The 14,672-nt window shown below is 31.5% G+C and overlaps 1 protein-coding gene across 1 annotated transcript; it reads left to right on the top strand.

Moving 5' to 3' along the window:
• Positions 1-1,278: 1,278 nt before the first annotated feature.
• Positions 1,279-11,206, top strand: LOTGIDRAFT_130986 (hypothetical protein; the record flags this gene model as incomplete). Its single annotated transcript, XM_009065980.1, has 13 exons — positions 1,279-1,386; positions 2,402-2,591; positions 4,643-4,733; positions 5,035-5,163; positions 7,265-7,407; positions 7,717-7,813; positions 8,045-8,127; positions 8,290-8,399; positions 8,743-8,817; positions 9,645-9,704; positions 10,136-10,238; positions 10,433-10,510; positions 11,037-11,206. Coding segments are annotated over 13 exons (1,437 nt in total), but the record flags the coding sequence as incomplete, so codon positions are not given.
• Between the last annotated feature and the right edge of the window lie 3,466 nt (positions 11,207-14,672).

A 14,672-nucleotide genomic window follows, 5' to 3' on the forward strand; every position in this document is an offset into this window, starting at 1 on the left:
ATGTTGTCACTCCGTCAATGATTTCGTCACTCCGTCAATGATTTCGCCACTCATACCCATAGTAACGTCATTGAGGTTGCCAGTCTAGTTATTTTTAGGTGTCTTTGATCATGGCAGTGGTGTGTTATTTTTGTATCTGTCTCTTGTCTGTGTTCACCTTTTCTAATGTGGTAAGTACAATTGTTCTAGGAAATTGTTAACTATCTATTTGTAAGATTTGTCCAATAACCATTGGTGCTAATTCACCTATATTATTTCTGATCTTAATCCTCAATGTGAAACTCTACCTCAAACTCAAACTCAAAACGTGATTAGACAACATACCATACCATGATTCTGCAAAAACGTCATCGCATAGGCCTTAAGGGAAACCGCGTGGTAATGATGTCCTAATTTTTATCTTGCCAGCTGCCTGCACCCGTCAGCAAACGTGCTTGATTTGCTAAGGATTTGGTCAGGATTTGCTCGGGAGATTGAGTTTGAGTACACGTAAATCGCATCTTTACGCTGAGCTTGCTAATGACCTTTTCTTATTACTAGGCCTACTACATTGTCAGTGACTTGTTACTGTCTGCTGTTCAACCACCTACTCTGACAGTGTGATATCGAAGTTATCACTTTTTCAATTGTAAACCTAAATCATAAAGTAATATTGTTCAATAACTTTCCATCCTATTTCTGAGAGGTTACGAGTCATTTCAACAATTATTGGACTGATACCTCATCAGATTGATTTGCTTTATAGGCTATTTTTTTTTTCTTTTAATACCAAAAATTGCACATTATCTCCCAAAAATAATTAAAATGATCTCCTTGGGGGGTAATGACGATTAATAAATAAAGTTTAAAAGGGTCTGATTTATTCGTAGTTAATTTAAACTATGCACCAAAATCTGGAGAGATGTGTGACTTATCTGAAAATTTTAACCTAAAGTATCTCTACGTTAATTAAGAACGCCAACAGATAAAAAGTTTACAAAAACAATTTGCTATGTTTTTTTAAATTTAGAGAAATAGGTTGCCTACTTACTCTTTCAACTAAAAATGATAAAGTCAAACAACTAAAACTAGATCAAGCTGCTTAAATTACAATTAGTATGCTCCGTTTTTAATCACCTCTTTTATAACAAATTCAGGTCGATCAAATATATATATAGAAGCAAAAAAGCATTTTTTTTTTAGAAATCCTTTCATGTAAAAATTACAATGCTTTTTATTTTAAGAATTTTGCATACTGTCTTAATAAGCATTGCGCTTGTTATTTTATAGGTGAATGGAGAGCTAGGTATATTATATGCCAGATCAGGAAACAACAACTCATTAGAGACTACATTATGTATTGCCTATAATCCAAAATATCAAAAATTACCAAAACCTAGCTCCGTAGTAAGTTATTGCCTATTTTTTTTCACTATTGAAGCTGATGATTTGTTTTATCAGGCACGTAGCCAAACTTTATTTTTCAGGGGAACGAGTAATATATTCGGACGGGCAATGGATGGTGTTTGAAGTAATGAAATTGGTCGGTTGTCAGAATTTTTTCAGGGAGCCATCCATTTTTATACGCCCACATGGAAATGTGGACGCATATAGGCCGTCGCCTCTGTCCGTCGGTCCGTCGGTCCGTCCGTCCGTTCACATTTCTTGATGAAACTTGGTATGCATGTAAATATTGATGAGATCTCGGTCAAGTTCGAAATTGGTAATAATCGGATGAACGGTATCAGAGTTATTGCCCCTGACTTAGTAAAAACTCGTCAAATGTGACTTGTAGGCATAATAAAAACTAGTTTTTACCCAACCTAGATAAAACTAGGTATGCATGTAAATATTGATGTGATCTCACTCGAGTTCGTAATTGGTAACAATCAGATGAAGGGTTTGAGAGTTATTGCCCTTGACTTAGTAAAAATTCGGCTTGCACGCACGATAGAGACTACAGTTTTTATCCAATCTTGATGAAACTAGATATGCATGATGAGATCTCGGTCAAGTTAGAAATTGGTAATAATCAGATCAACAGTTTCAGAGTTATTGCCCTTGTGTGTACAACCATGAGACATTGGTCATGTTTGAATTCAAAGCTGCTGGTGATGCTATCAATATTGTTTATCAATATCTGCATTGATGTACTACAAGTTAGACCAATCAGAAATTGAGAGACAATCACCATTTCATTTTATCATAATCATAAAAAGATAATTTAGGGAGTATATCCCTTTAATATATTAACAAAAATCCAATGATAATGTTCTGAGAATGTACTACTGGTAGTACAAGAAAGAGAAAAGAATAATTAATAAATAACATTATCAGTATATTGAAAATAAATGAAGAAAAAATTGTATGATCATCCATGTATGCTTATTCTTTCAATTCTAGTTTTTTTTTGTGTTTGTAGAAATCACATCCTTTAGCAGACTATTCATCCAGTAATGGCTGTGATGATATTTACACAAAAACAATAGAAAGTCATGTTGTTTTCGTACAACGTGGTTATTGTACATTCGCCCAGAAAGCCCGTTTTGTACAAAGGTATAATGGAACTGCTCTGATTTCAATACATTATGAAAATGAAACATCACTGGTAAGTACAATGCCAGTGGCAGAGCACAAAAACAAAATTTATTGGAGTATATACAATGTTGTTTTGCTTTTCTGCTTCAGATAGCTCTTTTGAACACATTTATATGTATGGTAGTAGGTGTTGTTACCCTGGTAGTTGGTGATGTTGTTGGGGTGGAAGTAGGAGAAGTGGTTGTGAGGAATGTTTTTGGATTGGTAACAGGTGGTATTGTCGAACTGGTAGTAGGATATGTTGTTAGGCTGGTAGCATGAGATGTTGTAGGACTAGTATTAAGGGAACTTGTTAGAATAGGTAGTATACGATGTCGATGGAATAGTATAATATTATGTTGAGAGATTGATATTAGAGAATGTAATGGTAATTTTGTTGTTTTTTTTTTGGGGGGGGGGGGCGGAAAGGCGTCTTTACTGAGCCGCAACGGCGTTGGAAAATTAGCTCAGAACATGTTAAGGTCGCCATGCCTCAAGCGTGGTATAAGCGTGAATAATCGCCCTTGAGATCATCATAACATTTCCATTAACGCAATAAAAATGAAGTAGCCTACACCTTGAAGTAATGACTGACATTACTCCAAGTCTACACCAAGCCAAAAGATTGTATTAGAAACGCGCCTAAGGGAACGCAATAATGTTCATTTTAATTCCATGGGTTTTTTGCCAGCGTTTTCAACGTTTGCCGGCACCCAAGCCGATGTAACGGGATTATTCTTGAAACCCTTGCCTGAATCTGTCAATTAGTTCATCGTCATCAAGTGCAGCTCATATTAGTCATCTGCAGCAGTCTAATGGGTCTTGCACCGAGGAGAGTAAATATACCTAGTACAGTACTAACAATCGGAACCGCAAAACGAAACCTGAAATCCAAGCAACCTATTGGCGAAACATTAGAAGCAGAAATGAACTTTTCACATGGAGAAGTATCTCAATCATAAGTGACGAAGTACTTCATAATGGAAAGTGGCACAAGGTGTCTAGAAGAGTAAGCATACTCTTCCCGTCATAGCTTCTTAGGATCGTATTCGAAATTTGACTCGTTTCACGGCAGAAAAGGGGCTGACAGGAATGGCTACTGCGATAGCATCTCAAGATTGGGTAGGCATCCAACAATTGGTATTGCCGATGCATCTTTTTCCTGGTAACTATAATGTTGGCATATCTGCGTGTTCAGGGTTTTCATCGATTTCAATACTTTCAACTTTTGCTTTGTCTTTGGAGACGCTCAACTCAAAGGTTCTGCTGCACAGTGTAACACATCAAGGTCATAATTCACACAGAACGCTTCCATTTTTGGCTATAGTATATTTTTGGAAAGGTAGAGGGAGTGTTGCAGAACTGGTAGTATAAGATGTTGAAGGTCTGGTAGTAGAGGATGCCGACGGACTGAAAGTAAGGGATGTTGCTGAATTGTAAGATGATGATGCAGTCGGATTTGTGATAGGGGAATATTGTTGGGGTGGTGATGGAGGATGTATTAGGGGAGATTGTTGGACTGGTAGAAAGGGGGTGTTGTAGAACTGGTAGAAGGACAATTTATTGGACCTATTATAGTTGATGTTTTGTGCTGGTAGTAGGAGGTGTTAGAGAATTATGAGAGATTCTGGCGTTGGTAAAAGGGGTTCTATAGGACTGGTGGATGTTGTTGAACTGGTATTAAGACATTGTTGGATTGGTAGATGACAATGTTGTCGGACAGGTTGTAGGGTAATGCTGTTCGGCTGGTTATGGGTGATGTCATTGTTGGACTAGTATTATGGAGGTTGTTGATTGTTGGACCAGTGGAAAGGGGGTGGTGTAGGAATGGTAGTAGGATAATTTATTATATTAGGCTGGTAGTAGGAGATGCCGTCGGACTGATAGTAGGTGGTGTTAAGGGAGATTGTTCCACTGGTTGTAGGTTTGATGGTTAGGGATGTTGTTGAATTGGTAGTAGGAGACGCAGTGGGACTAGTACAAAGTAAAAAACGATTCCCAAAAAGGTCAAGTTCCTGTATACAGTAACAAATAAGTCTAAAAAGGTCATCAAAAGAAATAATTGTATAAATATATTTATAGACAGTGCCAGGTGGAACAGAAGACGATTATGATAATATCACCATCATTCTAGCTACTATATTATGGAAAGATTTCCAAACATTAGAGGCAAGTTTGTTACATCTACCCCATTTCTATTATTTTGTGTTTGTTAAATGCTGATGCCAACTCACAGTCCACCACTTTAAATGGGTGGAATTGCATTGAATTGAATTTTTAATAGTACAAAATGTGTGATAAGACTAACTGGAGACTCATGTACCATACCCATCAACAAACAATTGTCTAATTTCGGAGGCGTATACATTTAAAATATGCATTTGGTCTATTTGCTTATGTTTTGAGTTTTGAAGTTTCAAGATGATAAGAAGAAGTTTGTATTTTTAATTTATATGAATATTTATAGGAAATAGGAAGTGATGTATATGTGTCTATGTATGCCCCTGATGATGCTAAAGTAGATCCTAATATGGCATGTATATATTTGATAGCCATGTTTTGTGTTGGCGTTGGATCTTTTTGGTCTGGTATTGTCAGACATGATATGTAAGTATTGTTTCTATAATATGTTAACAGATACGTAAATGAATTGATTGAAAAATAGTTTCAGTTCATGAATAACATGTTTAGAAATTAAAAGTATATTCAATGTGGTTATCTAGTTATTTGTGAAGAACTATATGCATGATTATATGTAATGATGAAATATGTTACTAACTAATTAAAGTTTAATTACATTCAGATAAATATGATGTCAGAATACATATATGTACTGATTATTTAACATTGTTTATTAACAAGTATTTCAGATAAATATAATTTTAGAATATATGTATTGATTATTTAATATTAGTTAATAATCAGTAATCAAGATAAATATTTTGTTAGAATGTATGTATTAATTATTTATTAATAAGTAATTCAGATAAATATAACGTGAGAATTATATATGTATTCATTATTTGATATTATTTACTTATTAGAGATTCAGATAAATGTTATGTTAGAATATAATCATGTATTGATTATCTAATATTATTTAGCAAGTCAAATAAGTATAATGTTAGATCAAATTCAGATCAAAGTATCATAATTTCAGTGAAAAGTATAATTGTAATTCAGATAGAAGTAAGAATTAAATGTATTACAATTTCAGTAAGAATTATTGTTGTTCAGATAAAAGTTAAAATATAATTTAGATGTAGGCTAATTCAGATAAAAGAAAATTTATTATAATTTTAGGGACAAGTATAGATGTAATTCCGATAATGTAAACATTAATTTTATTGATGTAATCAGTAAGAAGTATTAATATTATCCGATAGAAATTATAAGTATTATTAATATCTTTGAGAAGTAAAGATGTAATTCAGGTGAAGTGAAAATTGAATTTATTATAATTTCAGTAAGAAGTAAAGATGTAATTCAGGTGAAGTGAAAATTGAATTTATTATAATTTCAGTAAGAAGTAAAGTTGTAATTCAGATGAAAGTAATAAAAATGAATTTAATTATAATTTCAGTAAGAAGTAAAGATGTAATTCAGGTGAAGTGAAAATTGAATTTATTATAATTTCAGTAAGAAGTAAAGTTGTAATTCAGATGAAAGTAATAAAAATGAATTTAATTATAATTTCAGTAAGAAGTATAGATGTAATTCAGATATAAGTAACAATGACATTTATTATAATTTCAGTAAGAAGTAAAGATGTAATTCAGAAAAAAATAACAATGACATTTATTATAATTTCAGTAAGAAGTAAAGATGTAATTCAGATAAAAGTAACAATGACATTTATTTTAATTTCAGTAAGAAGTAAAGATGTAATTCAGATAAAAGTAATAATGACATTTATTATAATTTCAGTAAGAAGTAAAGATGTAATTCAGATAAAAGTAACAATGGTATTTATTATAATTTCAGTAAGAAGTAAAGATGTAATTAGTAACAGTATGACATTTATTATAATTTCAATAAGAAGTAAAGTTGTAATTCAGATAAAAGTAACAATGACATTTATTATAATTTCAGTAAGAAGTAAAGATGTAATTCAGATATAAGTAACAATGACGTTTATTATAATTTCAGTAAGAAGTAAAGATGTAATTCAGATAAAAGTAACAATGATATTTATTATAATTTCAGTAAGAAGTAAAGATGTAATTCAGAAAAAAAATAACAATGACATTTATTATAATTTCAGTAAGAAGTAAAGATGTAATTCAGATAAAAGTAACAATGACATTTATTATAATTTCAGTAAGAAGCAAAGATGTAATTCAGATAAAAATAATAATGACATTTATTATAATTTCAGTAAGAAGTAAAGATGTAATTAGTAACAATGACATTTATTATAATTTCAATAAGAAGTAAAGATGTAATTCAGATAAAAGTAACAATGACATTTATTATAATTTCAGTAAGAAGTAAAGATGTAATTCAGATAAAAGTAACAATGACATTTATTATAATTTCAGTAAGAAGTAAAGATGTAATTCAGATATAAGTAACAATGACATTTATTATAATTTCAGTAAGAAGTAAAGATGTAATTCAGATAAAAGTAACAATGACATTTATTATTATTTTAGTAAGAAGTAAAGATGTAAGATAAAAGTAACAATGACATTTATTATAATTTCAGTAAGAAGTATAGATGTAATTCAGATAAAAGTAATAATGTAGAAGAAGATGAAGCTGTTGATTTATCACCTATATCATTATTAATATTAGTTATTTTATTATGTGGAATGTTAGTTTCTTTATATTTTTTCTATGATTATCTTGGTGAGTACTTTTAGTAACAATTAGTTTCTTGTTTATGCTTTCCACATGGCCAAAAAAAAAAATACAGGCAATAATACAAAACACCTCATTTTGAATTGAGCTGAACAAAAATTAATTTGAAGCTCTTGAATTCTAGTTTACAAACTTTATCGAATTTAGCTCTTGAGAATAAATAAATATATATATTTTGATAATTTTGGCAGGTGTTTCTTTTCTCTTTTTTTACAACTGTTTTAATATAAAAACTTTTTAATATAAAATATTTTCCTTATGTGTAATTGAATTTGAAAATTTTTGTAATTGTTTCAGTGTATGCTGTGATAGGATTTTTCACTTTAGCTGGATCAGTAGGACTGTATTTCTGTTGTCAACTTATTTGGAACAAGATATTAAAATGTCATGCATTGTAAGTAGAGTAGTTTATTATATGGAAATGATTTAGAAATGCTATTTTAAGCAGAAACTTTAAATGAATTTATCATTCTAATAGGTGAAAGATATCAAAAAAGAAACATTTTGTATTGTATCTCTTACAATTAAATTCATTGTCTATATGTAAATATTTTAATCTAAATAGTATGGCAATTTACATTCCTCATGATGTTTTTTTCCTATCTTACAATTTTTTTTATTTCAGTATTTCTGTAGAAAAGATACCAGGGTGTAGTGGTGCAATAGAAATTCGTTCAATTTTGTTATATTTATTATGTGCTGCCATCAGTATATTTTGGGCTATTCAGAGACATGAGAGGTAAATACTTCAGGAATAATACTTTCATGATGATTTGATGAAAGTATTTATACATTTTGTTATGAAATGATTAATAAAATAGATATATTTTATAAAAACAGTACCAGCATAAAAACAGAGCTCTACTTGAGATGAATTATTTTCTTCTTTTGCTTTTATTTATGCATGGATATTACAGAACATACTGGGAACAGCAATTTGCATTAATATGTTAAAAACAATCCGATTACCCAATCTCAAGGTATTATACCATCAATATGTTATAAAAAAAAAAATGAAACTGATTACTAATAAAGTAATGAAAATTTTGACAGTAGATTTTTGTTTTTGCTGTGTTTTTTCATTATGAAAAAGCGTTTTCCATAAACGTTCAACGTTTATTTAAATTTTGTGATTACTAAACTTTGAATCTGTTCTGCAGTTAGGCATGTAAATTGCAAATATTTACACTTTTAAAACAATTGGAATCTCGAGCTTATCTGTTAGTCAAAACAATAGATTTTAGAATACCTGTATATTTTGATTTATACATCATTATGTTTTAATTATGAAGTGATATAATTGATATTATGATTTTGTTATAGGTGTGTACCCTATTACTGGTCCTGTTATTTTTCTATGATATATTCTTTGTTTTTATTACACCATTATTTACCAAGGTAAGAATGTTTTTGTTACTTTTTGTTATTAAAATATATTGTGTTAACGGGACAGATGCACCTTTGTGGGGGTTGAATTAAGTCTTTGATATATGTAAATAATCTTTAGAAGTACTAAAAATATACGAAAATCTTCAAAAATATCTCAAACAAGGAATTTCTTTAGATGTCTTTTCTAAATATAGCATAGACTCAAGAAAAAACTTTTTAACTTTCAAACGCTGATAATTCTGGACAAATAGGATTTGAAGGCTCAAATTTCGACGTTAAGCTGTGAACACTGCTACTGATTGGCAAAGCTAAAAAAAATTTCCAAGGTTCGATTGATAAAATAATGGAGCACCTGTCATTTTAAATGAAAAATATTAATATCTTGATGTTTAATTGGTATTTCTTCAAATATACTAATATCACATCTATCTTTGAGTTAGGCCACCAAGGTGATAATTAAAGTTTTCAATTCAAAATAACAGGAATTATCACCTGATTACCACCTAAATGAAAATTAAAAAAAAGTGAAATGTGTCGTATATAAGCCTCCGTACAGATCTGACATGGAAAAGCGTTTGGATAAGACAATTAACTGTGCATGTTTAAGATTCCTGGACAGCTGTAAACACAATGCATGGTGCCACCCATCTTCTTAAAGCCAATCAGATGCACAAAAGGAGGATGTAAAACACCACTTCATTTAATTTTCTGACACAGTTTTATCATGTATGTGATGCAGTTTTATGGGATTCTCATTAAAAAGACATTTGAAGAATATATTTCATATTTTTTGTGAAGTCTATTAAGTAAAATGTATAATATCTATTATATTTTAGACTGGTAAAAGTATAATGGTAGATGTAACTACGGGTGGAAATAGTGTAACAGGTGAACGGGTTAGAAATGTGCATTCATAAATATACCGTTCATTTTTAACTATGTAAACTTGCTGTAAAAATGATGTGGAGGAAAACCATAATCCACGATTCAAACAAATTACAATATATATACAATACACAATATATATAAAATGTGCAAGTCATATTGAATGTAATTTGCGGTGACATATTCAATGCTGTGTATTGTTGTGTATTTAATTATATAGGAGACATAATGCTGTAAAGGAAGACATATACCATGAATTTAGAAAGAAAGAAACTGTTTTGTCACAAGAATAAATATCTAGGTTCGGTAGGAACCTTTTTACCAGTTGGTCACTGGCCAAACCTCTTGGTGTTAACAGTCATAAGACTTTCACATACCGAGTAAAATTAACATGACCATCATTTGTTAGGAAGAATTCATGTTGTTTTTTGTTCTGTTATAGTTACCAATGGTATTTAAATTCCCTAGATTATTATCCTCAGTATATTCTATTTGTACAGAACAACCCTATTCATTATTAGGTTTTGGTGATGTTTTAGTACCAGGTATGTATATGATTAAGATATATTTGAATGGCTAATAGCAACTTCAAGCTATGATAGATGTTTCAACTATACTTTTGAACTATCAACTTCGCTTGACATACTCATAGGCTCTACCCCGTTCTTTTCCAATATTAGATTTTGTATATGAAATGTGCTTTAACAAAATAAAACGAGTATTTATTCAATTATTATAGGTTTATTGATATCTTATAATCATGGTTTTGATATTGAAATTGGTTCTAAAAGATTGTATTACATATCATCTTTAATAGGTATGTATTTTATCAATTTCAAAAAATTAAGTATAGATCAATACAAAAAAGGCTTGAAAATTTCAATTTTACGATTAGTTGCTCTGTAAGGGTATGTATACCCGCTTGAACAGGTTTTGGCATTGTGACAAAAAAGAAATAAAACGAAGATTAGTAAAAGATGTCTCAGAATTCTTCACATCAAGGAATTGAGCATTCATTTCATACTTATAGTCTGATCTAAAACCAATGGAAAAATAGTACTATTAGTCTTAGAATGTCTTTGCGTTGAAAAAATATAAACATAAGCACGTATTTTGTCTTCAAAATTTCTTTTTACAGAGGCCCATTTTCAGCCAAAATTTGTGAATTTTTGGGTTGAATTTCTAGGAGGGAAATGTGTTCCATTTCAACGTGAACTCCAAAAAGACATTCTAATTCTTACAATACTATTTTGAGGATGCAGTTCCAATTCTCATCTTTTTTAGTCTTCTCAGCCAATAGATTGTTCCTAATTACAATTTTACTTGTTATTTCATGATTTCAGCATATGCTGTTGGTTTAGGGATCACATATTTAGCTCTGACTTTCATGGAGACTGGTCAACCAACATTGTTATATCTTGTACCTTGTTTACTTATAACAACTTTTACACTAGCTTGTCATAGGAAAGAATTTCGTCTACTATGGTCTGGTATTAAGGTATGCATACTTTAATCTTGTTAATTAAACAGATTTCAATTCATAAATCCTTTGATTTCACCGTTATACATGCAAGAGAGATGTGAGAATTTGAAAGAATGAAAAAGCTTCGTTAACCCATTGGAAGCAGAATTATGCAATCTAGTGATTTTATGAAAATTTCTATTTTGTAGAACTCTAAGAAGGGTGATGATATAATAAACAAGGACAGTGTTATACCTACTGCTGTTGTTGGTTCTATAAATAGATCTTGTTCTACTTCCACTTTATCAACTGATGGTGTGGGTGAAAAAATAAATTTGTAAATTTGTTGATAGTATTTATTTAAATCATCAGAAAAAGACAGCGATCAAAGATTTTGTCTTTGAAAGTTTCATGTTATAAGTTGAACTTTGATACCAATTTTACTGATAGATTTCCGACTTCAACAATATGCTGTCTTGGTAGCAATTTTCAGCCAATCCAAATAAATCAATCGTTATGACGCTTTGTTTGCGAACTTAATCAAAACGAAAGCAGCTTGCCATTATATATTTTAATTAATATGTAGCCTACGGTACAGAATTGAGTAAGATTTTCGGTAAAGAATTGAAGCCGAGAGAAAATCCAACCTAACTTAGGAATATTTACTTGGAAAAGATGTGTTCTTCTCTCTTTAAATAACTCCAACCAAATTTCCACGCCCATAAAACGAAGTGTAGTGGAATTAGTTTAATACGTGTTATGCGTTATACGATGATACATACATACATATTATGTATAATAAGCAGTGGCGGAATTTGGACTTGTTGGACCATAGGCAAACTAACGGTAGAGGGCCTAATATCTCATGTTAAGGAGGGGGCATGGCGTGTTTACAATTTTATGGCAGGAAGTTTGCGATCTTTTTTTTCAGGAACAGAAAGCTCATCAGCATCAATCGACATTCATCACCATTATATTCAAACAACCCAGTAGGACACTTCATTAGTTTTAATCTGGAGAAAGATCGCCTTACATATGCATTCGACACCATTAGTCTCAAATATATCCTCAGAGTTACCACAACATTAGGATACTTAGCTTGGAATTTGTTATTTTTGCGCTTGTATTAGCTGCTCCTTTCAGCTTCTTGGCCTTCAACTTTCTCCCATCTGCCCTTCTGATTTTGAGCCATGATTACCTTACTCTGTTATAATTATTCTCATGTATATTAGTTATCAGTTACAGAGTAGGCCCTATAATTAAATTGCATATAATTTTTAAAAAATCTTTTGGAAGAATCTGGATTTGGTTATATGTGTAGCAGTAGGCCTCATAACAAGTTGATAGCACCAATAGGACAATTAAGTTAACAATGAAAACTTTTGAATCTATAACTTCTGAAGCCAAAGTCGGGACAGACTGGATTCCAATCCTAACGGAAGCCTATTTAATTTCATTTATTATGGTCTATCACAATAAAATGTGTGTGGATGGGCTGAGCATACGGTCGCGGGTCGGTCTACGAAGCGAAGTTTAATATAAAGCAAAGACACGTATCGTCCTCTGATAACGAAGCTTGTGTCTTGGCGACTGCTGACAAAAAGGTAACGAAGTAGCGCCGTCTGTTATTAATCTAGGGAATATGAATATCGAACGGTATTTTAATAAAAAGTCGACCAATAAACAAGAAAATATAAATCACACGATAACGTGCAAACGGTAGGTTGGTAGGTACAATAAGAGTAAAGGTAGCTACGTTTCGTGACAAATCCCTTTATCAAGCGAAACAAAATAAAAATAGGCGACTTAGGTTCTACCTCTACGAAGAACAGCACTAATCTAACAAGAAATGACACATTCAGCTGGTTATTTTTTCAAGGGAGATAATAAACTAAAAAAATTATATAGGTCACAGAAACATTAAAGAATGGCAAAGAAATGGATGAAAGAGTAGTGTATGCTAAGGGTGCGAAACCTTTATAATATTGTTAATGAGGAAGTTTAGTATGTTTTATGTGAAGAAATTTCTCATCGGCTGGGCCGAATTTTCGATGGGCCTGCGGAAATATATTAACTGTTCGATAATTTTTACTGTTTGAAATTTGTCATGGGCCGAATTTTGCATGGGCCAAAAGGCAGCTGCCTAGTTTGCCTGTAGGTTAATCCGCCTCTGATAATTAGACATGAGAATAAGTTCTACTTGGCCAACTTCAAGCTGAAATAGGTCAGTTGTCTGAAGATCGCATAGCGTGAAACTCTGAGTTACAATAATATGGTGTTTTTTTTTAGTTCTGTTTGAACATTTCAATGTATGATGTGTGTAAATAGTCTTCAGAAATACAAGAGCTGCACGAAAATCGCACTTATACGTCAAACGCCAAATTTCAATCGCGGATTATGGATTAACGTGTAGCTGAAGGCTCAAATTATGACGGTGGGTATCTTCACAATGTCAAGCTTTTGCGGACTGCGTCTTCTACCTGGACTACAATAGCCACCTTTCTTGTATCATCACAGAAAACAACGATTGAATTAGATCGTAAGAAAGCGAATACGACCAATCCCAGCCCTCAACAGAAAGAATGTAAACGTTGTTGCCATTGTTTTTACTAACCAATTTGAAATGATGAAAATTGGGCCCAAACGTCTGAAGTTGGACGATATCATTTCTTGGCATATTGTTACCCAATTCAAGTGACCTCTCAAAACAACTTAACTCACATTTACTATTTACTTACAGAAATAAAAAAACATTTTATGACTCTGGCAGATTTATTAGTGATAGTCAAAGCTACAGATCTAGTTTAATAATGTTGATCGTATGTTGACCTTGAAAATTTCTTTTGAAACTAATTTGCGTCAAAAGTATAATGCAAAATTTTTATAATAAAAAAAATTGAAAATTTTACCTGAAATATGTTATTTACATCTTTGTATCTACTTAATCAAAATAAATCAGTTTTAAAAGGGTTATTCAAAACGGAGAATACTAATTCTTTATTTAGCAGTGTGTTTTGGCCTCATAAAGACTCAATATTTTCTAGTGGAAGCTTATAGAATACATAGGACAAAAATGTAAACCTTTTACAAAGTTTTCGTGTTAAATATCAACCGCAGGATTTTTTAAGTGAAAACTTTCAGATAAGTTAATGTGCACATTTCTCTAGATTTTGGTGTAGTTTTCATAAATATAATTATAAGAAATTTGTCACCTACTAAAACAAACTAAAAGCTTCTTTATTTGAGTCTAATACAATCAAACTAGTTGTCTGAAAGACAGATAGGAAAAGTAGGACAACGTAAGCCGTCGTCGCTTCAAGGAGGTTTGAAACGCAGGATTTTAGCCCCTTGATTTTCACAATTTTTTATTTGGGGGAGTATGCTCACGGATCCCCTAGAATTACTCTCATATAAGTTTCCTTTACAACTGATCCAGTACATCAGCTGTGATCCTTGACTTCTATGGAGGTCAATTTGCGCCATTAATCCACACTCCACCGATTTTTCTATTAGTAAT

This window comes from Lottia gigantea (assembly GCF_000327385.1).
Source record: "Lottia gigantea unplaced genomic scaffold LOTGIsca_72, whole genome shotgun sequence".
Classification (NCBI taxonomy): domain Eukaryota; kingdom Metazoa; phylum Mollusca; class Gastropoda; family Lottiidae; genus Lottia; species Lottia gigantea.